Consider the following 26,407-nt stretch of genomic DNA (forward strand, 5'->3'; position numbering starts at 1 on the left):
AATCTGTTGATCAGTTTGAAAGTTGTTTATTTAAAAAATCAAACTATGTTTCTTATCTAAATACTGCGGTAAAACCTGGTGTCATTCTTTGTTTGGGAAAGATCAGGTCAAAATAAGGACAAATCATTTAACACAATAATTATATAAAGCACCTATGTATCACTAAAACAAGTAGGGAATTATAGTCGGGCATGTCCGACTATATGATACCTTATCAGTATGTTAAAAATAACAAAAAAGAGATTTTATAAAAGAGGTTTAAATAAATAAATAGGAGCCTATAATAATAAATATTGTTAGAGCAATTTATGTCCATTTCAAAGTTATTTATGTAGAATTTAATCGTGTTATTAGTGTTTATACGTAAATTTTGACCTTTAAGTCGTTTTCGGAATGAGAGTTTGTTTAGGGGCTAAGGTAAAATGAGGTCCGATCATTGCCAAAATCGGCAGTGTCGTTTAAACTATTGTTATTGTTAACATAATGAGCTCAAAAGCCATATTCGGTATGTGCCAAGACGGACAAAAGTCAGAAAGTGATTCTGAGCCGATTAGTATACTTTAAGGTGGGTGTAGGAAAATTGCGACCCGTAGCGTGCGCACAGCTTTACATGGACACACAGACGGACGGATATAAGTCAGAAAGTGTTTCTGAGCCGATTGGTATACTTTAAGGTGGATGTAGAACCAATATTTTTGGGTGCTACAAACATAAGCACACATTTAATAAATTTAATCTCGGTGCGTTAAACGTTTTCAATAAGTTAGTCAAATATTTATATGGATCTAATAATTTATATACATTTGTACGCATTATTATTACAACCCTTTACCGCCATGTTTACCACCTCCAGTTATCGTTTAACCTGTAGTTTTTCTTCCAGTGATTTTGCTATGAAAACTGTCTATATATATGAAAGATAAAAAATAACTAGACTTTGTGAAAATGAGGTTTTGAGTAAAAAAAAAAATTAGTTAAATTTGTTTGCATATTTAAGAAAAAAACTGATTTATTTGTGTATTTGAACCATTTAAATATTAAATACACATATCTGTATGTATAGATTTTTATATATTTTTTAAAATATTTATAAGTATAACTGATAAGAAACCTTCACTTAAACTCAATCTTGCAGAACTGATAGATGACACCAATGAATGAATAATAGACTGACTGAAAGGAAAAAAACAACAAAATACTCGTACAAAATCTTTTTGAGTTAAAACAAGATGTTTTTTTTATAATAATCTTTAAGTACGTACAAATCTGAAAAATTTTAAAGGAATTAATTCGTTGAAATTTAAAAATTCTGTAATGAATTTTAGAATTAAGTCACTTAATAATAAACATACTGGAATATTTTATTTTTATTAATATGTTACTATTGAGGAAATCAATTTTTAAAATAATGATGAAAAGAACACATTCCCTTAATACTCTGATAAGAGCATGGAAATGTAAAAACAAATCTTGCTATGATTTAACGAGTTAATTCAAGGCAATAGTTTTAAATTCAGTTTAAGTTTCGAATTCGTTTAAGACGGTCGCATTTATTTTAAGACAACAAGTAGCAAATTGCTAATATTCGTGCGGCATAATTAATTTTTCATACAAATAACAACAAAATCGAATTTCTAAAATTTCTATTAACATGAGTTGCCCCTACGCTTCTACGCTAAATGGGTGGGTATTTGTGCAATTAAGAAAAGAGTTGATTTTTCCAAATCATGTTTAATTGTAACGCGTCTAAGATCTCTGCTTAATTGATGTTTTATTTCATCGTCTAGATCGGAACATGACGATACTGCGATGCCGCTTAGTACAGACATTGGTAAAATCTATGGAGAATACCTGATGCTGGATAAACTTTTAAGTGCCCAATGTATGCTTTCAAAAGAAGATAAACGTCCTGTCCATGACGAACATTTATTTATAATCACCCATCAAGGTTTGTTTACTTCAATTTGAAAATAAGTTGTTTTTACGTTAATGAACTCATAGAGAAATTTAAAAACAAAACTGAATTTTATTTCAATGATAACCCTTGAAATAATAAACAATACTATTTAGTTAATAGAATGATGCTAATGGATATTTCATCAGCAAATTTGAACAATTTTTACAAAAACTAGATTTCTATATAGGTTAATGGGCATTATTTAAATCTTATTTTTGGCACATACATATGTATTTCAAAATTAGTTTGTTTAGAATGAACCTTGCCCACAGTTTTTCTTAGCAATAAAGTGGTAAGGGAATTTAATGTGCTTTTTCTGATTTAAAAAATCTCAAAGAAAATATGCATCAAAATAATCGAAAAAGTGTTTAAAACAGCAAACAAAACGTTGAATTTTAATTACTTGTCAAATTTTATTGAAATATTTAAAAAATTGCGATATTTATTTTGAGTTCAAGGTTTACATGGACAGACACGGGTCGTACGAACCTGAAGATATAGGATCAATATTATAGTGAGTTTAAAGCATATCGCACTACCACCACCACTGTATGACATCAATTGTGAATAGCCCGACAAATTTTTAACCTGGATACCAAAGTTTGTTTTATAAGGGGATTGGCCGACAAAATTGAAAAAAATCGAAACCCTGTGACCATGCTAGGCATTTCTAAGGGATTAAGCACCGACACATTTGGAATTTGAGATATTTTGTTCAATCTCTCTAACTTTTTATAACGCTTGGTGACATATTTATTTATAAATTGATGTAAGTCATTTGGAAGTTCATTTTGTCAGCTTTTAAGCAAAGGCTTAAATCTGAAATATTTCAGATTTTCTCAACACATCTAGGATTTGAGATATCAAAGCAGAAACTTGAGAAAACACAACATTTGTCACTTTTTAATACGTTACAACAGAGCCAAGACACTTAAAAAAATTTGTTTGCAATCTGAATGTCCATTCTAGTACCTTAAAAAAACTAAAACTATGACATATCTTCTTACGTCTTCTAGGTATCTTCACCTATAGTGAAAAAAAACTGAATTTTTTTTAAAACCTGTTGTAGTTGCTGAGATATCATCCGTTGATGTTAAATGATGTACATACACGTTAAGTGGAATCAGAAAGCTATTCGAGCACTTTAGTATTTCAGATAATAAAAGCCATGAATATACCAAAAAAATTGTTTATTTTAAAGTTAATTGAATGGACCTTCAGATAACATACATAAGGTATCAAAAATCGCCAAAAATTACACTTTCTCAAATTTCAGGACACGATATCTCAAATCCCAACTGTGATGAAAAAAATCTGAAATTAGATTCGGATTCAGCGTTGCTTTAGAAACGTCTGAACTTGATCTCAAGATTTTAAATTTTATTGGCCTGTGTAATAATTATACGAAGGGTAGGTCAACCTTGTTATCTCTATGTTGAAGTTAATAATAAATAAGATGCCTCCTGTGAGGATTGAACTCACGACCCCTGGTTTACAAGACCAGTGCTCTACCACTGAGCTAAAGAGGCTGTTAGAAATAGCTGCCTTTTTTTCCAATAAAAACAATTTTTTATCTTCAAAAGAATTTTTTACGATTTTAAGAAAAGTGATAATAAATAACTTAGGTTATAAATAAGATATTTCTGATAATTGTTCTTTGAAGTACAATCCATTAAAGTAATTGATGACACAAAATATTCTTATCATGTACACATTAGATTTCTGATAATATGAAGGCATTTTTAAGATTGTAATGGTACTGACAAAGTAGAAAATTATACAACTTTTAAAATTTTAGATAAAATCAAACGTACATGTGATATTGTTATATTTGATACTATGATTAGTTTCTAAAGATTGTTGATCTCTTTAGGAGTTTTTTTTTTTGTTTCTAAAAAAGCATTGCCTCCTGTGAGGATTGAACTCACGACCCCTGGTTTACAAGACCAGTGCTCTGCCACTGAGCTAAAGAGGCACATGATAGTAATTTTATCTGCTTTTAAAACTTGTAATCGCTATTAGATATTTGTACAGTATAAATAATGTTGCAAGTTTAAAACATGCATGTACAGCATCTCAAATGATTTTAATTAAACTTGTAGTAAACCAAAATTTAATACAGGTTTTTCTATTATTTAATTCATTTTGTTATTTTACAAGTTTTTTTTTAATATTTTTACATGTTATTAAAAGTGAATTAGCAACATAAAACTTCATGTGTAGATGGATAAAACAAGCGATACATTTTTCTTGGCTATTATGAGATGTACATATTGCTCTTTCAGGGGTTTTTATAGGCTCCACAGAACTGTTCCCCTGTGATTAGACGAAATTATTAACCGTTCTTTTTAGACTTCTAAAAAAGATCTTCGAAAAGTTTATATTAACTATTTCTTAAGTTACAGTAGGGTCTAGATATATGAAAACAATAAATTTAAAAAAAAAATGCTTTTAATCAAAATATCTAACGTTTTCATGTCGCTTTCGTATCACTACACATACATATATTTTTCCTATTAAAGAGCCAATATACAATACCAGCATGCTGGCACTATAATTTGATTATGCTTTCATGCTCGAACCATATATGACACAAGCATGCTTGTACAATATTTATTTTTTCAAAAATTTTGTGATTAAAAGCTCGTTGCAAATAATGCTATACAATTGAAACGAACGACGATTTTTCGGAACGAATTTTCCTTGTCAGATATAGAACACATTAGAATATATTAAAATACGCACAATCAGTGCGTATGACAAAATTCGTCATACGTAACGAACTGTGCAATAGGTTTATTTCTATTTCATGCTATACGCACAATTGGGACGAACGACGAATCTTTCGGAACGAATTTTCGTCATCAGATATAGAACACACTAAAGTGTATGAAAATACGCACAATCAATGCGTTTGACGAAATTCGTACTGTGCGGTAGGTTTATTTCTATTTCATACAGACACAAATGACGAATAAATTGGTTTAGAGTGACCGTATTTCATTTTACATTTTTTGGTTGAATTTTGTTTAAAGAATTGTTTTTTCTTATGTTTATGGAAAATAAATTAAATTAACAGAATTTTTATTAACATTGTTTTGATTCAATATTCAAAAGTAAAATATTTTTAATAAATTTTTGAAATTAAGAAATATTTGATTTTGAAATATGGTTACCCCATTCAGTATGTAAACAAAATTTGATTTGAAAATTAATAAATAAATATAATTTCGTGCAATTTGTTTGTATTTTAAATAAAAAATATTATATAATAGTGAAATTATGTCGAGAATGTGCCGCGAAATTTAAAAGTGCGTAAAAGTTTATTGTGTTCCATGTGACGAATTTACGCAACCAATTTTCTTCTAGCAGTTCGCAGTGTTAAACGAAATTCGTAGTTCGTCCCAATTGTGCGTATACCATCATACACAGACTAAAGGCCCAAATAAACTACATAAGCGGCTTGACAAACATACTTTTTCATTTCTACACACACAACACAAACATTGCTAGAACAAACACCGATTTTTTACGTTTTTGTGGACTTGCAAAGATACCGATGTAAATTTTTCTTCGAAATATAAATTTTGTAAAAAATTGGCTATTTATGAATATATACAATACAAACGGCTTGACAAATATTCAAAATGTTTGTGTAAAAATCATTTTTTTTTATTTTTGTACAAGCAATCCTCAAGCTATAGAATAGGTATACATAGAAATGAAACTGAGAGTAACAGAACCTAAGTGTGCTGTCAAAAACCTAAGTCTTGAGAGTGTTTTAGTTGAAAAATATATAACCCCACAAACACAAACTCTATCGTTTAAGAATTTTTTTATATTTTTATGTAATAATGATTTTAATTAGTTATTTTTATTAAATTTCAGTTGAACAATTCAAGAACGATTTTAATTAAAAATTATTTTAAATTTGAAATAAACTCATTGTGTTTGCTGGGTTGGACCAATATTGACACTTGAAAATAATATTAAAAAAATAAATACAATTGCAAATTTCGTTTTTTTTTCTAAAAATTTTTTCAATATTTTTGTAGCAAAAACACAACTTTTAAAAATGTTTATTGCTGAAGCAGGGACTATTGGGCCATAGGAATTATGTAAATGCTTGAAATAACGCTTAGTATAAAAGATTATTTTGAATTTCAATGCATCCCAAATGCAGTTTAAATACACCCTACACCACACTTTTGGAAACGGCATTTTGATTATATATTGAAGTTAGTAACACTTGCGTCAATGCAATGATGTTATCCGTCAATAAAATAAGACTTTAGAATCGGTATATGCTATACAAGAATAGGATCTTTACAAAATTCGACTAAAAAAATTTTATATATACTAAAATGTTACTGTAAATTGTTATATTGAGCAGTACATTTATCAATTAAGCAAATACGAATCTCTTAAATATAATTTCTAGATTAAAAACTACTATATAACTTATTGCAACTTACTCGCAATGTGGTCGGGTATGATATATTCGGATACATTTTTTACTTTCATATTTTTGTTATATTATGTAAACAAAAATAATAAGACTCATACAAGTGTATTAAATTCACACAGAACTTGTACATGTGTAAGAGTAATATTTCTTACTCTCAGTAACACTTCTATTTATTTTTCTATGCCTCAAGCATTTGTACAAACATGAAACACAGTCATACACTACATAACAGGCTTGCACAAACGTAAAATACTAGTATGTTTGTCAAGCCGCTTGTGTAGTCTATTTGGCCCTTTAGTTTTGATATCACACAATCAGATGGCACAATCGCAGCGCGCACCACAACCTCATACACATTCTATCAGCTTGCACAATCATTTAATTGTTCCAGCATGCTTGTGTTGGACCCGTTACAATAGAAATCATATAGCAAAGTATTTTGATTTTTATTTTGATTTTCCTTTGAAAAGGACTGGAGAAAGAGACATGTTAATAGGTACCTCATGCCTAAGTAATGTAAATTAATGTGGGACACACTTAAAATTTATGGAAGAACACTATGCTTAGAAAGGAAAACAGGTGTCATAAGGATACTAAACCAGATTCATAGATATTCTTGTTTTCTTTAAGAATAGGAGAGTACAAATTTACAGTTTTACAGTCATTATTAATTAGTTTAGAGCGATCTTTTAAACTTCACCTATGTCAGAGTTCTCATCCCTCTACATTTTTTAGTTATTCACAATATGTTAAACTGCATTTAAAATACTTGCCTCCTGTGAGGATTGAACTCACGACCCCTGGTTTACAAGACCAGTGCTCTGCCACTGAACTAAAGAGGCTGTTGGAAATAACTATCTTTATTTTCAATATATTTTTTAATATAAACGAAATTAATGTTTATTTTACATAAGAATTAGAAATTTTCGATATAAGATAAAAACTCTAATTGCTAAAAAGTAATTGAAATTGAATTCTGTGACATGTTCCTGTACTAGCTCTACTCTGAATTGCACGTCATCAATTTCTTCTTCAAAGTCTCTTAATATAACTTTTTAAAGGATTCATGATCTGATAGTCGTTCTAAAGATGACATAAGATCTAAACTCTTATATACAAATGTTTTTTTCACAAGGTATTTACTAGAAGTTTCTAATGTTTCAAACTACGTTTAAAATATTTGCCCCCTGTGAGGATTGAACTCACGACCCCTGGTTTACAAGACCAGTGCTCTGCCACTGAGCTAAAGAGGCTCTTAGATGTCATTATTTTTAATAAAGAAATAAACTAAATTTCATGTGTATTTTAGAAAATTTTTGATATATGATAAAGGGTCCAATTGTTGCCCTCATCTTACTATCTTTAAGAATGTTTTCAGATTGTAATAATCAAATGTTTGATAAAAAAGTTAAAATATTGGAATAGAATACTCAACTAAAACATGCTGAATCTTATATATGCACCATAAAATAAATTCCAACGAGGAAGAGTTTTATATTCGGCTGTGACGAATCTTCTATACCCACCATCAAAACGGTGATATACATATGTATGTATAACTGTAAATAGTAAATATTTTTAATTAAGACTAGTTCATGACTCGTTATACTGATATTTTTGAGCCAGTTATGGCCGTGAATATCATTATATTAGGAAAGTCATTTATAGGGGCTATGTTCAGTTATCGACCGATCCCAAAAAAACAGTTAGAATTATGTTTTTATAAAACTAGTTTATGTCGAATTTCATTGCTTTACTATAATTAAGATGAAGCTGTTTATGCCGAATTTCGTTGCTATTTTTTAATGTTGAAGCAAGTTATAGTTATGAGCATTAAAGCCATTTTATGAATGGGATCTTATATAGGGGTGTAGAATCAATTTCCATAAAACTTGTTTATGTCAATATCGTTGATATACTGAAACTGCATTACTACAAATATTTATTCAAATTTTCAGCTAAGGAGCTGAAGACAGAGGGACATGGCTTGATCGTCTTAGAATTTAATAAGGACCCAGAATATATATACTTCTGTGGCTCAATGGCCAATATTTCGATGTGTTACAAACGGAATGACAAAAACAATACACCCCCATCTTTTTCGATGGAAACAATGCTTTTGTTATTATCGAAACAATTTTCTATAATGAGATCCGCTTATTTAAAACTTGTTTATGCCGAATTTTATCGCTGTACATTAATTTGTGACCCAGTAATTAGTATTTAAGTAATTTTCTGAAGGGACCTTATATGAGGGATAGGATCAATTATGGACCAATCCACAAAAAACAGTTACGAGTCTAAAGTTCACATGAGACTGGAATTCATTGCTATATTCTTTTTTTTTATGACTGTAAAAAATCTTTTCCAAGGGGCCACATGTATGGAGGCTATGCAAAAACCTCGACCCATATTGTTGTGAAAAATTTTAAATCTCTATCTCTCTTTGTTCAAAGCCTGCTTTCAACAGACAGATATACAGACGGACGAATGGACAACATGGCTAAAATTTGAATATAATAAGGACGCAGAATATATATACTCTATACACTCAATATTTCGATGTATTATAATGCCTTGATCAATCTTGCTTGTTCAAAGTTCCTAATTATCATATACTATGTGTCCAATGAAAGTTCGTTTTAAACGGTTTTTAGGATTTAAACTACGTTAAAAATATTTGCCTCCTGTGAGGATTGAACTCACGACCCCTGGTTTACAAGACCAGTGCTCTGCCACTGAGCTAAAGAGGCTCTTAGATGTAATTGCCTTTATTTACAATAAAAATTAAACTAAATGTAATGTATATTTTAGATATAAGATAAAGAGTTTCTATTATTTTTCTATCTTTAAACATGTTTTCAGATCGAAATAACCAAACATTTGATATTTGATATAAAGCACTGAACTAAAAAACCTATATGTGCTACTACTACTAACCGAAAGCGTTATGGACGTAACCACAATTTTTATACCCTCCACTAGCACCAGTGGTGATAGAGGGTATATATTATATATTACTTTTAAATTAGACCGAGACCCAACAAAGTATATATATTCTGGGTCCTTATGTAATTCTGAGCCGATTTAGCTATGTCCGTCTGTCTGTCTGTCTGTCTGTGTAAAACACAATCACATTAAAACGAAGCAATAGAAATTAACGAAATTTAGCTGAAATATTCATTATTATCCGGTACAGTTGTATTGGAAATAAGTAAAATCAGTTCACATCGCGAAAAGTTATGAATCAAAATTTAAAACAACTCCGAAAATATAAGCATTTTTTATACATTCTTATGTAATTTTCTCAAAAACTATGCAAGATAATTTCATGAAAGTCCTTAATTGGTCATAGCATCCATACAAGAACCCTTCCCGAAAAACATTTAAACACACATTACTCATTATGAAACAAAGCTATTGATACAAAATTTGGCAACAAATATTATTTTGGTATACAAAAATTTTAATTCAAGATTTTTTTTACAATCGGTCCATAACATGGGTGCGGCCGGTCCCATGCAAGGTTCCCTTCAGAAAATCACTTGAACACAAAATACTTGTTACTAAATTACGATATAGATACAAAATTTGATTGAAATAAAACATTTATGTACAGAAATTTAGCTTAAAGAATTTTTTACGATCGGTCTATTATTGGTCATGTCTCCCATACTATGTCCCTGCCCCTGAAAGCAATTTAACCGTATTTAACTAGTTACATTATCAATTTTTGTAGAACAAAAAATCTTATCACATGTATAGATAATAAATTTGTTATGATAAGACATCCGCATGTGCGTTGGGATTTTACACATGTGTGAAACAACCCTTATTTCTCGACATGTGTTTATATATATATATATATATATATATATATATATATATATATATATATATAATATTATATATCTATAATATATATATATATATTTTATATATATATTATATATATATATATATATATATATATTTATATAATATATATGTTTTACACATGTGTAAAATCCCAACGCACATGCGGATGTCTTATCATAACAAAATTATTATCTATACATGTGATAAGACCGTAAGTGTGAACTGATTTGGGTTTCTTATATATTTTACCCATGCACACATTATTTTTATTATAAGATAATATTATACTGAAATTTAAAACAAAATACTTAAGAATAAGGAAAATACAAACATTATTAATACAAATGTTGGTATTTTTGTTTTTATTACAAACATATTTTCCTAATAAAGAGTTTATTTTATCTAAAACACACATGAAGTATACATACTTATGTATGTATAAGTGTGTATGTTCAATTAGTTTGAACATTCTGCCGGGCGCTATAAGACACCGGAGGAGAAAAGTCTAATTTCAACTGCTTTAACTGCATTTTTATTACAACATTTATACTTAATGTAAACAAAGATGAGAACTATGATGCTTATTAGAATTATAATAAATGAGGCATGTCCAGGTGCAGTGTGAAAATTTAGTTCTCTTAACTCAATATTCTTGGCCTTCATTATCTCGACATCCTTCTGAAATTTTTCTATATACTTCGTGTTGTTTATAATTGTGACATCAAAAGGCTTCACCAACTTACTGTTTATTTTCTTATAATCCAGTTCCCATGATGACGATTGAATCGTTGTTTTCTTTTCGGAAGTAAATTGTTTCGATGCAGTTAATGTTATACCTTCGTATGTAGCTGTACAACCGTATGGTAACTGTAATATTCCCTTTAGTGGTAATGTAATCCAACTTCGATTACTTAGTCCGCAATCAACAGTGAGAATTAAGTTATCAAATACTGTAAATATCCAGTGATTCTCTGAAGATAGTTGTTTCCAGACACTCTTCCTTGGGACAGCTTTAAAAGAGCAATCAGCATGTCGGGATTGTTTTAATGCAGGCACTTCACACGCACGTTCAATAGCTGGCTTCCAAGGCATATTTCCTAAACAGTTGTACTGCCCTTGAAGATTCTTCTCAGATTTGTTAAGTTGAGATTGAGACATTAAATAGTACATGTTCGTTGCAAAATTGTATACAATAAAATCATCTTGTACTATTGCCATAACAGCGGTAACTTCGTTATCTACAGGAAGCATTATTATCTCGTACACCTCAGAACTATGAGTTTGTATTAGAGGTATTTCCACTTGAACAACAAGTCGCGAATCAATTATCGTACCCTTTGCTTTCAGTTCATGATAAACCTCCTTTAGTTCAGTTCCAGTTGCCTTTCCGCGAAGCATAAGATTATTGGGCAATATTTTTTCGATATCCATTAAGTCCTTTTGAAGTTGTGAGGGTGTCAATAAATCTGTATTTATATGACCGTGGTTAACATCTATCAGCAAATTGATTATAGACGATTGTATGTTGAAACATTCGTCAATCATTAGATTCAATTGTGTTGTCATGACATTAAAGAATACTGTCAACCTATGCGTAATTAATTCATTATTCACTTCTTCACAAAAGAGTTTTAGTTGACTATGCATTTGCTTAAAACTCTTTTTTACGTCCTCTGTCGTTTTCTTTAGAACATTTATTGTTGAATCGACTATGGAAGTTTGTTCTTTCATCAACTTATTCAGGTCTTGCTGATTGCTGAAGATACTCCGCATATTTCTTTCCATCTCTTCGCGATTTTCTGCATCCATCATACCAAACAGAATGTTGTAAATAGATCCAACAAATTCAAAAGGAGATCTTTTAATTCGCTGTTTGTTAATGAGCAGTTCACTGTTTTGAATGAGAATATTGTATCTCCTCTCTATTGCAGTCATCACCATCTCGCAGGATTCCTTGTATATCTCCAATTTTGGGCATTCATCCTTTACTTTCTTTATTATTATTCCGATTTTGGTGATTTCTTCATAATGCAGTGACAAGTTATAGTACACCACAAGATTCCATTTTGAATTAATGGAGTTTATTTGACCAACTTTATCCAGATAAATTGCTGTATGTGAAGATAGCTCTTTGATTGATACTGCATCTTTTCCACTTATCGGCTGACTTTTAACTGGATTTATCAACACCATTAAGACTAATAAAAGTCTTATCCAGCATACCTCTTCCTTCTTAGTTTTTTCTGCTTTCATGAAGCAGCTTCTTACTGGCGGTAACTTTTCTTTCTCTTCATATGTAGACATTGAAGGACATAATTTATTTATTGGTCGTTTCAAAATGTTATTTTGGAGTTTTAATGAAACAACTCGTACTTTTCCATCTTTACCGCTATGAGCTTCTATAACTTTTGCCAGCGGCCAACTAGCTGGATGAGTATTATCGTCTTTGACTATAACGACTGCACCTTCTTTTAAGTTTTCTTCAGAAAATTTCCATTTATTGCGTTGTTGAAGAGTAGTAAGGTATTCATCTCTCCATCTGTTCCAAAAGTCTTTCCTTATTTTTTGGATTAACTTCCATCTATTCAGTGAGCTTATATTACATTCCTCAATGTGTTCGGGCAATCATTTAATGGTCTTCCAATAAGAAAATGTGCAGGAGTCAATACATCAATACGATCTACCTCATTATCGCGTAACTCAACCAGAGGTCTGGAGTTTAATACTGCTTCAATTTGAGCAAGCAACGTACTCATTTCTTCATAGGTTAGTTTTGTTTCCCCTATTGTTCGTTTTAAGTGAAACTTTACTGACTTGACTCCAGCTTCCCAAATTCCTCCAAAGTGAGGAGCTGCCGGGGGAATAAAATGCCAACGAATTTTTTGTGATGCTAGTATTGGTATTACTGTTTTATTATTTAGAACTGCAGATTTAAAATCCTTGTCAAGTTTTCTATTTGCACCAATGAAATTAGTTCCATTGTCAGAATAAATGTCAGAACTAACACCTCTTCTTGAAAAAAATCGTTTTAACGCAGCCAGAAACGCATCTGAAGTTAGGTCGCTTACTGCTTCAAGATGAATAGCCTTAGTGGTCATACACACAAATACAGCTATATAACCTTTATACAACCTTTGTCCTCTGCCTTTAGAATATTTCATCTGAATAGGGCCAGCATAATCTATACCGACATGTTTGAATGGAGCTGAGATAGTAACTCTTGCTTCAGGAAGATTCCCCATCAGTTGTTTAGATTTCTCCTGACTGTATCGAATGCAAGTTGGACAGCTTCTTATAAATTTCTTAATGATATTTTTCATATCAATAATCCAATAATTTCGCCTTAGAGTGGCTTCAACTATGCGATTTCCACCATGCAACGTTTGAATATGCACCTTTTTCACTATTGCTGATGCTAAGGATGATTTCATCAATATGACTGGATGTTGTTGATTATATGGTAAATTCGAATTTTGTAGTCTACCACCCACACGCAGTAAACAATCATTGTCTATGAAAGGAAATAAATTCGCTATTTTGGAGCATTTATTAACTACTCCATTTCTCTTAAGATCTGATATCTCACTATTGAATTCATTTTCTTGGTGATATCTTACTATAATTTTGTCTGCTGCTTTTAATTCGCCTACAGATAAGTGTTGAGATTCATGGGGCTTCTTTTTCAGCTTATTGATGAATCTTAAGATGTATGCCACCACTCTTTGAAGTCTTGTATAATTTGAATACTTGTTGATCACCTCCATTAGCAAGGTAGAACTCCTTATCCTTGTGACTGCAGTGACCACTATTTCAGAATTTTCTGCTTTGCAAGGCCAATACTCTGATGATTTATTCAACCATTGAGGGCCATTCCACCATAAAGAATGTGCTTTAAATTGTGAAGCACAAATACCGCGTGATGCAATATCTGCTGGATTATCTTTACTGCTTACGTGATTCCATATCGCATTAGGTATAATGTTGTTTATTTCTGCTACCCGATTTCGGACGAATTTATCTTTGTTTGTTTTATTTTTGACCCATGCTAAAGTTATTGTTGAATCACTCCAAGCATATATCGTATGTTGGCCTTTAACAATGTTAGATACCTTTTGTAGTAGTTTTGCTAATAGATGTGCAGCACAAAGTTCCAATTTCGGCAAAGTCTTCCTATTTTTTATTGGATTTACTTTTGTTTTGGCGGTAAGAAGCGTCACCGAGTTTTCTTTTTTTATATATATTACAGCTGCATATGCTTTTTCCGATGCATCCGCAAAACCATGCAGCTCAAATCTAGACTTAGTTGTTAACTGCACCCATCTTGGCACACGAATTTCTTGTAGAGAGGATATATTATTTTTGAACACTTGCCATTCATTATTTAGCTCATCGGGTATGACTTCGTCCCATTTATTCTGCAGCAACCACAATTTTTGTATAAACAGTTTTGCAAGAACTGTAACTGGTGACAACCACCCTAAAGGATCGAAAATCTTAGCCACTTCTGATAAAACATGTCTTTTTGTAATTTTATCGTTGTTTGAAAAGTTGATACCAAATTTAAAGTTGTCCAAAACTGGATCCCACTGCAATCCCAATGTTTTTATTGACTCATCATCTTTTATTTGAATCATTATGGAACTGCATACGTCTTCAGTTATTTGCTTTTCATTTGACAGCCATTTTCTCAATTTAAAACCATAACTTGCAAGATGATTTAAAACACTATGCTGAATATATTTACATTGCTTAATAGTGTCGGCTCCTGTTATGAGATCATCCATGTAAAAATCTTCTTTAATAATATTTTTAATCTCCGGAATTGGACAGGTATCAGCAATATAAAATAACGCCCTCACTGCAAGAAATGGAGCTGAGGCTGTTCCGTACGTAATTGTTGTTAACTTATACTCCTTTATCAGCTCGTTATTATTTTTTCGCCATAATATGTGTTGATATTTTTGATCTTCTTCTGCAACTCTCACTTGTCTATACATCTTTTCAACATCCGCCATCATTACATATCTCCATAGCCGCCATTTTAAAATAATATCAAATATGTCTTTTTGCAGCCTTGGTCCCGTATACATCACATCATTGAGACTTTTACCATTTGTTGTTTTTGCTGATGCATCGAATACCACCCTTAATTTTGTGGTTAAGCTGTTTTCTCTGATTACAGCTTGATGAGGAAGATAATATTTTCCACTGTTGTTTGTTGTTAATTTCATGTGACCCAATCTTTCATATTCTTCCATAAACTTCCATATATTGTTCATTCAATTTAGGATTTGAATTAAATTTTTTCTCCATAGAGAGCAGTCTAGCTACTGCCTGCTTTTTTGACTCACCAAGTTCGTTATTATCTTTTTTAATCGGTAGATTTACCACAATCCGATTGGAGTCATCAATTTTGGTTGATGTTTTGAATAGTTCCTGGCAAAACTCATCTTCTTCATGGTTATTGAATTCTAATGATGTTTCTTCTATTTCCCAAAAGCGTTCTAGGTTGGTGGTGGTAGCTGACACGACTTTTTCAGGTTTTGTCTTTTTATTAATAACACCTGAGAGTATCCATCCAAATATTGTTGATTGCGCCAACACGCCCCTTTTTTATGAACGCCTTCTTTAATGATATGTGGAATTATATCGCCTCCAATTACAATATCTATCCTATCTGATTCATTAAAGGAAGGATCTGCAAGAATAAAGTTCTTCCATTCCTCGATGTCATTTTCAAATGATTGACTTGGTTGAGCTCCTGTTAAACGAGGCAGTATTAATGCTTTCGTTTCCACCAAGTTGTTGCTTAAGAATCTTGGCCTTAATTCTAGTTTTGTTTTTGCGCTTGAGACTCCAACTACTGCACCTCCGAGACCATGGATTTCCGTTTTGCATCTGGTTTTTGGTAGACGTAAAAGTTGTGATGCCTCTTCTGACAATGTTGTTATTTGTGAACCTTGATCAATTAGCGCCCTCAACATCAACTGTTCCCCATTTGCCGCTTGTACTTTAACTTGTGCTGTTGCCAGAAGTACTGATGTTGTAGTAGATCCTTTTGTGGTCATTGATGATGTTTGGGATTTGTCTTTATTTTCTTCGATAAGATGAAGAATTTTATGATGACCTTTTCCACAATGACAGCATTTTATTTTGCTAGAGCACCACTTGTTACTTTTATGTTCAATGCAGGTGAAGCACCATCTGTTGTTATAAGCTAATTTTCGTCTCTCAGCCGTAGACAAAGCCAAAAACTTCCTGCATTCCGGTGTGGAGTAGTTGTTTAGGTTGCAGTTAAGGCATGAGTTTTGTATTGAGTGAAATGAGGGCTATAAAAGGTTCGGCATCCTCTAATTTTAGATTCATCCCCTTAAGAATGTAAATGCAACTGTTTGTTGTATCCAACAGTTGTTTAAGGCTAGCTGAAGATTCACTATCCACTATTGGTTGATCCAGCAATATATCAACCTGGTTAGTGAACAGCAATCTTCTATTTTCGTACCTTTGCTTAAGGATCTCCAGCGCAGCTTCATAATTATTGGAAGTAATATTTAAATGCTGAATCAACTTTTTTGCCTCGCCTTTAAGTGAGGTCGTCAGCCTGTACATTTTTTCTACGTCGGAAAGCTGATGGCAATCATGCACTAAACTTTTAAATAAGTCGTAGAATGATGCCCAGTCGTTTATATTCCCTTCAAATTCGGGTATTTTTATTTTTGAGAGGTTCGCAGAACTGGAAAAATCAATGTTACTTGCTGATTTGGGAGTGCTTTCTGCATCTCCTTTTTTATTATTAATTATTTTTAAAGCTTTATAATAATCCTCGGTTTCTGTCAATAATCCATCTATGTTCATTGCTTCGGGAACTTTTTTAAATTTATTCAACATGCGCTGATATCTACTTTCTAACTGCTTTTGCTTTATTGGTAGACTGGTTATTGATAGTGTTTCTATATTTGTGATCAGTTCATCACATAATTCTTTGAGTGAATTTGCCATCTTAGAAAACTCTTCGTTAATTGTGTGCTTCTGCGCATATTCTGTCACATAAGTTACTTCCATTATTTTTGTGTCCTTATTTATTGACGATATTTCAGTCGCTTTTTCAGTTCTACTCTCTTCGTTTATGATGATTTCATCTATTTCTTTGATGATTGTTGTGATGTAGTCAAAATATCCTTGTGTGAAGTAATCTTCGGACTTATTTCCATATTTTGATAACGTTTCATTATTGGCTCTAAATTCATCTTTGAACTTTAAAACACGTTTTTTAAAATCATTTAATTTTGGTAGACGAATTGGTCGATCGTCCAATTTTGTATGTATACATACAATTTCGTCCCCAATAACCTTTTGGCGTTCCAAAATTTTAGGAATAGCTGCCATGATGATTGTGTTTCCTTTTATATTTTTTTTTTAAACTTATCTTTGTTAAAGCCAAGATAAACGCTTATTTTAATTTGTATTTATTTTTTCTCAAAAATAAATTTGTTAATAAAAACCTAATTTTATTTTATTTTCTGGTTCAATTTTTTGTCGAAGGACCATGTACGAAATAACTTTTCGCTTTGAATGTTTGTAAGACACTGACTTTATTTATAAAATCAAAAACTTAATAACTAAGAACAAAAATCTTAAAACTAAACTAAATATATGTTTTAAACACATGTGCGAGAAATAAGGGTTGTTTTAAACATGTGTAAAATCCCAACGCACATGCGTATGTCTTATCATAACAAATTTATTATCTATACATGTGATAAGACCGTAAGTGTGAACTGATTTGGGTTTCTTATATATTTTACCCATGCACACATTATTTTTATTATAAGATAATATTATACTGAAATTTAAAACTAAATACTTAAGAATAAGGAAAATACAAACATTATTAATACAAATGTTGGTATTTTTGTTTTTATTACAAACATATTTTCCTAATAAAGAGTTTATTTTATCTAAAACACACATGAAGTATACATACTTATGTATGTATAAGTGTGTATGTTCAATTAGTTTGAACATATATATTATATATATATATATATATATATATATATATATATATAATATATATATATTATATATTATATATATATATATATATGTGGTATATGTATTTTGAAAATCCTTTAAAGTTTTACACACATACATACATGTACATTATTGAATATCGTTCAATCGCTATAACTATATAAAAGAAAATGTGGTTTGTAATGCTCAATAAATCTTTTAATTGTAACAGATTTAAGCTGTTAAATCTTGGGATTTTTCTATTTAAAACCCAAGAAAACTTATTTCTACAAATATTTGATCAACTAAAAAAGTATTAATATAAAAGTAGCTGGTGGAGTGTATTTAAGATTCGGCTCAGGCGAATATAGCACTTTAACTTGTTTGTAAATATTTTTTCTCTTACCTTGTATATTTTTGTTATTGAAGCATTGATTAAGACCTATTAATGCCTTTGTAGAGACAGTGGTGTTGGAATGATTCTAAACAAATCCAGATTCATAGATATTTACTTAAAAAATTGTGAATGTTGCATTAGAGTGCTCCAAGCTTGTATAAAGGAAAAAAATTATCCTACAGGCCGTCCGCACCCCATAGAATTGTTCTATGGGTTATAAAAATAAGTCGTGCAAAAAATTAGGTCAATAGGATTACGTTAACTGGTGCCTCAACGGCTCTGAAGTTTGAAGATGCATTTACAAGGGGAAAATATGCAATTTCTTCAGTTTTCATAAAAGTTTTGTCATTAAACAATTTGTTTTGCATTTTATTGTCGAAGAATCGTAATGTACACAGAATTAGCGTTACAAAAAGATAAAAAACACAAAAATTGGTTGAAAAATGTAAAAGTTATTAAAAATTCCCCAGGCCATTATCGTGTCTCAGAGCACTTGAATTCGAAATGTGATAAAAAATAAACATATTTTTGAAAATATTCTAATTAAACAACTGTATTACTTAAAATACATCTGTAGTTACTTGAATATGAGTTTTTGTCCTTATAGAATAACGTAAACCTGTTCTCAGCTATGGTCGATTAGGGAATAAAACAGTAAAAAAATTAGGTCAATATCTCTTATAGTTTGCCTGTACCTGCAATTTGAATTCAGCGGATTTCGAGAAAAACGCATTTTTATGTAATATTTTGCAAAATTAGCCTTTTATCATATTGTTGTGTATTTTAAATGGAACCTTTTGTAAATTTATTAGTCCACATATTTCTAAATAAAAGTCAAGAGTTTCATGCAATTTGGACGCCATTAACCCAAAAACTTTAAAGGTCAAAGGTGAAATTTTGTAATATTTGCAATTTTTGATGGAAACTAGTCGAAATTGTTTCTATTTTTAGGTAGATTATCATAAAACTTAACAAATTTATTTATTAACAACCGATATTTACAACAGTAGTAAAAAAATAAATTAACCCTTAAATCGATAAAAAGGCTAATTTTGCAAAATATTACATAAAAATGCGTTTTTCTCGAAATCCGCTGAATTCAAATTGCAGGTACAGGCAAACTATAAGAGATATTGACCTTACTGTTTTATTCTCTAATCTGTTGTCCATAAATCCCTATGAATTCTCCCAAAAATTTTGAAATTTGTTTAACAAAGTATCAAAAAAACCAAAATTTGAATTTTAAAACGACCGTTAAAAATATCAAAATTTTTCGACCACAGCTGAGAACAGGATTACGTTATTCTATAAGGTCAAAAATTCATATTCAAGTAACTACAGATGTATTTTAAGTAATACAGTTGTTTAATTAAAATATTTTCAAAAATATGTTTATTTTTTATCACATTTCGAATTCAAGTGCTCTGAGACACGATAATGGCCTGGGGAATTTTTAATAACTTTTACATTTTTCAACCAATTTTTGTGTTTTTTATCTTTTTGTAACGCTAATTCTGTGTACATTACGATTCTTTGACAATAAAATACAAAACAAATTATTTAATGACAAAACTTTTGTGAAAACTGAAAAAATGCATATTTTCCCCTTGTAAATGCATCTTCAAACTTCAGAGCCGTTGCGGCACCAGTTAACGTAGTCCTATTGACCTATGTTTTTGCACGACTTATTTTTATAACCCGTAGAACAATTTTAGTGGGGGTGACGGTCAAAATTCGAAACTTAGTTTTTTTGGATCACTCTAATGTTGCATCCTAGTTCAATCATTACTTGTTCAAAATTGAAATATTTGCCTCTTGTGAGGATTGAACTCACGGACTCACTTCGACTATATATCAGTTAGATACAAAATAAATCAATTACCATTGAAAAACTCATAAAAATAATATTACTTTTATTTGATTTCAGCTTATGAGCTTTGGTTTAAACAAATCATTTTCGAGTTGGATTCCATACGTGAAATGTTAAATGATGAAGTTATTGAGGAAACAAAAACCTTGGAAATTCTCAAACGTCTCAATCGTATAGTGCTCATATTAAAGGTAAATAGTGCTCTCAGCTATGCACAGGAAGTATATTTTCGTATAAATTGATTTCTTTTACAGTTACTTGTCGATCAAGTGCCCATTTTAGAAACTATGACACCTTTAGATTTCATGGATTTTCGTAATTATTTGGCGCCTGCATCCGGTTTTCAAAGTTTACAATTTCGTTTGATAGAAAATAAATTGGGTGTAAAAACCGAACATCGTGTTAAATACAATCAAAAGTATTCGGAAGCCTTCGGTTGTGATAATTCGGCTATCAATGCTATCATACAATCGGAAGTGGAACCTTCTCTCTTAGAATTAATAGAGAAATGGTTGGAGCGTACACCGGGTTTGGAGGAGAACGGTTTTAATTTCTGGCATAAATTTCAAGTCAGTGTTGATAAATTTCTGGCTGAACAAGTTAAAAGTGCAATGGTAATTTTGAATCACAATAAAGGCAATACAATCCATTTTATATTAAAGTTCTTAATAAATTATTTTAGATGGAGAAGGTTGAAAACGCTAAAAACTATCGTTTAATGGATATTGAAAAACGTCGTGAAGTTTATCGCAGCATTTTCGATCCAGCTGTTCATGATGCCTTAGTGTCACGCGGTGATCGTCGTTTTAGTCACAAAGCCCTTCAAGGGGCCATTATGATTACATTTTACCGAGATGAGCCACGTTTTAGTCAGCCTCATCAGTTATTGACTTTATTGATGGATATTGACTCTTTAATAACAAAATGGCGTTGTAAGTATAAGTTTTAGAATATTCTACTACTAACTACTGTAGCATTATATTGTTTGTAATTATTTCCCAACAGATAATCATGTCATAATGGTACAACGTATGATTGGCTCCCAACAATTGGGCACAGGCGGCTCCTCTGGCTATCAATATTTACGTTCTACTTTGAGGTAATTGAAAATCAGTCATTGTTATTGTAGATTATATTAATGCGTTCCATCTCTTTTTTAGTGATCGCTATAAAGTGTTTTTGGATTTGTTCAATTTATCGACCTTCTTAATACCACGTGAAGCCATTCCTCCTCTGGACGAGACTATGAGAAAAGAATTGATCAATTAATAAAATTAATTAAGTTTGCTTTACGAAGTCTTTTGCATTTTAAATAAATTTTACATTAAATATAATTTCAAAAAACTGGATTGTTTTTGCCTCCTGTGAGGATTGAACTCACGACCCCTGGTTTACAAGACCAGTGCTCTGCCACTGAGCTAAAGAGGCTTACGGTTGTTACTTTTTTTCAACATATAAATATAACAAATTCAAATATTTTAAATTTTTTTCAATACCTTCTATTGTGTTTAATAATAAATTTGAATTGATAAAATTCATGTTTAATATTTAGATAACGTGAACACATCTTATGTAACAGTTTACTTTTTTTATCGATTTGATCATACCATACTGTTTCTGCTTTTAATTAAATCGTTTTCGTTTTGACAGCTTCTGCTGTAGTCATTTTAAGGTATTCCAAGTCTTATAACATGTTTATCAAATTTACAGTGTTTTGTGATGACAGTTATAATTTTGCTTAGTTGGAGTAGGATTAGTTTTAGAAGTTAGACCGTGCGCACAAACCATATATTTTACAGATTTATTTCTGCCCATCATCACTGTTTGTAAGGCGATCGGACACTGCAAGTGGCAAATTGGGATCAACTATAAATAATGCCAGTTTTATTTCTGCAACTTATTTTGGTGAGTAGTCTATGTCGAAAACTTCGTTTATTTTAGTTTGGTGGGTAGCCTTTGGATTGAAAATGAGCCATTAAATTTGAATTTCCCGATGATACTTTTAACTCTACATTGCAAATTTTACAAAATACCTTGCTGTACCGCTTTTCAGTCCTCCTTAATTTTTCTTTTTTTTTCGTTTGTCAGCCTGAAATAATAATATTAGAGCTATATAACTCTTTACTTAAAAATATTTGTTAAACTTACCATCGAAGTACTGCTGCTGTTTTCATCGTCTTCGTTGGCGCCATCATCGCCACTTGCTTTCTGCAAAATAAAAGAACAATTAGTTTTTTTTAATAAATACTTCAATTTTTTTCATTTTAAGGACACGATCACACTTTACCTACGTAAAGTCTAATGAAAAAGAAAACTGGAATTCCATCCGTATAACAAAAAAGAGAATTAAAGTCGTATGATTTATAACTTTTGTGTTTACAGGATTGGGATAAAACAATAACAAAGTAATAAGGAAACAGCTTTTTAGAAATACAAAGCGACGTCAGCCTGCTTTGTTGAATGCTGTCAAGCAACTTAATAAAATATTTGTATTTTTAATGCTCTTGTTTAGAAGTTCGTCTGCGATCGTGTTGTATACATATTACTGGTGTGATCGTGTAAAACCGGCTTTACTTACCTCCTTCTGAATATATCTCAGCATTTTTTCAAACACAAAATTTTACTTCTTTTAAACAATCTTAATTCTTCTTTTTAAATTAATTTTTCTCAAAACTTCATGAGGACGCACATAAAATTAAAATGGTTTACTATCAGTTGATCATTTATGATCATCTGCATGTTTAATAGGCATTAAATACTTAATATATGAACACTTCAAACAAATACTATTATTTTATCGTTAACATATGTATATCTATCACTTTTGCACTTAACTATTATTACGATCTAAAATTACATTTTTCTTTTTCAATATTGAATTCAAAATTTCAAAAAATCGTCAAAATTGGGGTCAAAATCGTCAAATCAAATCGTCAATATGCATTTTTTTGTAAAAAAAATCGTCAAAATGACGATAAATTCTCAAATCTGGCAACAGTGCTTGCATGTCCGTACGATTATGCATTTATTCAATCTGAATGACGTTGTGATCGCCAATAGTCTTTAGGAATTCAGTTTAGCAATGCAAATAGTGACTCCCCAGTGATTCTGTTATTAGGATCGACATTCTACTAAGAACTTTATCAAGTTCGGTTTTTATAGGGATTGTTGCGAATGCCAGTTTAGCTAAATCGAATAATAAATTAAATTTTTTGCGAATGTAATTACATAATTCATCGTCCGAAACTCAAAATTAGACACGAACTAGATGATATAAATCTTAAACTAGAGATAAAATGAAGTATAACAGCGTTCTATGTTCTTTATTTTGTGATCCTGTTTCCTTATAAAAGGTCTTCAAAATTTCAAAGAAGCACAATTAAAAAAATATAAATACTTCTGCTATTTTTGAAGTATTTTTGAAGTCCTTAATAGGGGTTTTCTCTGTTAAATGTTTAGTTTCAGATGTATTCACATCTAAAATGTAATGTCAAGAGATTTTTTTCTCTTTTGGTAGGACGGTGATATATTTTGAAAAAATTTTTACTTCATAATACATATTTAAAGTTTTCCTAGAAATAGTTTTCGCATATGCGAAAGCAAGCATTCGTTACATCCCTAATTTTTATACCCTTCACCTTCGTGAGAAGGGTATATATAAGTTTGTCATTCCGTTTGTAATTTCTATAATATAATTTTCCGACCCTATAAAGTATATATATTCTGGATCCTTATAGGTAGCGGAGATGATTAAGCCATGTCCGTCTGTCCGTCTGTCTGTCTGTCTGTATGTTTGTTGAAATCAGTTTTTAAAAGACCCCAGATATCTGCGAGATCCGAATCTTCCATAATTCTATCAGACATACGACCGGCAAGAACGCTATTTAAAATCAGCAAAATCGGTCCATAAATAACGGATATATGAGCAAAAAACCGAGACAACCTCTGAAAATTTCATATAAAATTTAGATTTTTTATTCATGCTCAGACAGAAACTGCAAAAAACAAAAACAAAATACATAACAATACGGTAAATATTGTTATTGTAATTTGTTTATAAAAGCAAAGCAGAGCAAGAGCAGCAGAGCAAGAGTAGCAGAGCGAGAGCAGCACTAATGTTTTGTTATTGGCTAGAAATATGAAATTAAGTATGTAGAGCCTGGATTAAGTGAGAACCTATAAAAGGGGACTTTCTGGTACTTTTTCGTTCTTCAAAAGGTATTTTTTGAAATTTCTATAATATTGAAGCTAGAAACATGAAATTAAGTATGCATGGCCCGGATTAAGTGAGGACCCAAACATGGGGGTTTTTGGTACTTTTTCGTTTTTCAAAAGGTACTTTTTGCAATTTCTACAATATTGAACCTAGAAACATGTAATTAAGTATGTATGGCCCGGATTAAGTGAGGACCCATAAAAGGGGACTTTTTCGTTGTTCAAAAGGTACTTTTTGCAATTTCTACGATATTAAACCTAGAAACATGTAATTAAGTATGTATGGCCAGGATTAAGTGAGGACCCATGAAAGGGTACTTTTTGGTACTTTTTCATTCTTCAAAAGGTACTTTTTGAAATTTCTACAATATTGAACCTAGAAACATGTTATTAAGTTCGTATATCCCGGATTAGGTGAGAACCAGTAAAAGGGGACTTCTTGGTACTTTTTCGTTCTTCAAAAGGTACTTTTTACAATTTCTACAATATTGAACCTAGGAACATGTAATTAAGTTTGTATGGCCCGGATTAACTGAGGACCCATAGATGGGGACTTTTTGGTACTTTTTCGTTCTTCAAAAGGTACAAAAGGCTTTAAACACATCATGGTGAAGGGTATATAAGATTCGGCACAGCCGAATATAGAACTCTTACTTGTTATCTATCACTTTGCTCTTATAGCATTACGTATTTTTGTCGATCTTGCCATAATGTTGTGTTTCCATGGTAATATACTATTGAGTATAATATCTAGATATTTTTTAGAAAACCGATCAGCAGAAAACAATCAGAATAGGGCATAATTTTCCTCCTCCTCTCTGAAGAACTTATTAGAAATATCTAAGACATTAGTACATTAGTTTCATGAGAACAAACGTAATACATTTTTTTGATAAAGCATTAAATTATAAATTGGACATAAAACCGATAACTGTGTATTACATGAGAATAGTTCAAATTATTCGTTTAAGAAACCAGTAACGGTAATTATGAAACTATAAATACAATTGGAAGAGATATTACATATTAATATTTGGTTTCCCTGATGAATACTTTTGATTATTTTAAATAATATAAAATTATTTCGATTAAAAAATTTTCTATTTTCAGTAACTTTCTGTTTAAAATAGCATTTTGCAAAATACAGGACGTATAACGTACGTGAGAATTAATTTAAAAACACTCATACGACATGATGTTCCATGTTAAAATGCAAAGAAAAAGCTTTTTCTTCATGAACACATGCTAAAGCTTAATGTTAGACACGAAAATTTAACAGAAAACGAAACGAACCTATGACAACAAAAAGCCTAACCAATCGTACCTTCAAACATGTTGTGCTGCAGTAAATAAAAAAATATTGATGCAAAATACGTGTAAACGTAAACGATGCTTTCAAACACATACAACATGAACAACAACAATTCAAAAACAACACACGACACGGTAAAGAAGAAAAATTAAATGTGAGAAACGAACAGCAAAATAAAACGAAAAATAATAAAATAAAAAACAAAAACGCACATAAAACGAGAGAAGACGATTTCTCATACACAGAAACATGCAAACATACACTTTACAAAAAGTTTCGTTTCAGAGTTCAGTTTAGTTTGTTAAAAGTGCTCATTA

General features: G+C 31.0%; 1 protein-coding gene and 6 non-coding genes across 7 annotated transcripts; 1 reads left to right on the plus strand and 6 right to left on the minus strand.

Moving 5' to 3' along the window:
- Positions 1 to 1,510: 1,510 nt before the first annotated feature.
- Positions 1,511 to 21,897, plus strand: LOC111688806 (tryptophan 2,3-dioxygenase). Its single transcript, XM_023451322.2, has 7 exons — positions 1,511 to 1,683; positions 1,788 to 1,948; positions 20,621 to 20,754; positions 20,818 to 21,177; positions 21,246 to 21,495; positions 21,569 to 21,662; positions 21,724 to 21,897. The coding sequence occupies exons 1-7, from the start codon at positions 1,652 to 1,654 to the stop codon at positions 21,830 to 21,832; spliced, it is 1,140 nt and encodes a 379-aa protein (XP_023307090.1). The 5' UTR covers positions 1,511 to 1,651; the 3' UTR covers positions 21,833 to 21,897.
- On the minus strand, positions 3,415 to 3,486 carry Trnat-ugu. Its single transcript has one exon. It is a non-coding gene; the product is annotated as a tRNA-Thr (tRNA).
- Trnat-ugu lies at positions 3,861 to 3,932 on the minus strand. The gene has a single exon. It is a non-coding gene; the product is annotated as a tRNA-Thr (tRNA).
- Trnat-ugu lies at positions 7,196 to 7,267 on the minus strand. The gene has a single exon. It is a non-coding gene; the product is annotated as a tRNA-Thr (tRNA).
- Positions 7,607 to 7,678, minus strand: Trnat-ugu. Its single transcript has one exon. It is a non-coding gene; the product is annotated as a tRNA-Thr (tRNA).
- On the minus strand, positions 9,107 to 9,178 carry Trnat-ugu. The gene has a single exon. It is a non-coding gene; the product is annotated as a tRNA-Thr (tRNA).
- Positions 21,898 to 21,919: 22 nt separating the features above from the next.
- On the minus strand, positions 21,920 to 21,991 carry Trnat-ugu. Its single transcript has one exon. It is a non-coding gene; the product is annotated as a tRNA-Thr (tRNA).
- Between the last annotated feature and the right edge of the window lie 4,416 nt (positions 21,992 to 26,407).

The sequence above is a fragment of the Lucilia cuprina genome, chromosome 3, assembly GCF_022045245.1.
Source record: "Lucilia cuprina isolate Lc7/37 chromosome 3, ASM2204524v1, whole genome shotgun sequence".
Lineage (NCBI taxonomy): Eukaryota > Metazoa > Arthropoda > Insecta > Diptera > Calliphoridae > Lucilia > Lucilia cuprina.

What these genes read in the sequence shown, in the direction of transcription:
- LOC111688806 (XM_023451322.2), top strand. Translation starts at nt 1,652, where the DNA reads ATGAGTTGCCCCTACGCTTCTACGCTAAATGG. An exon ending in GTATAGTGCTCATATTAAAG is followed by an intron (nt 20,755 to 20,817) that starts GTAAATAGTGCT and finishes TTTCTTTTACAG; the next exon opens with TTACTTGTCGATCAAGTGCC. An exon ending in AACAAGTTAAAAGTGCAATG is followed by an intron (nt 21,178 to 21,245) that starts GTAATTTTGAAT and finishes AAATTATTTTAG; the next exon opens with ATGGAGAAGGTTGAAAACGC.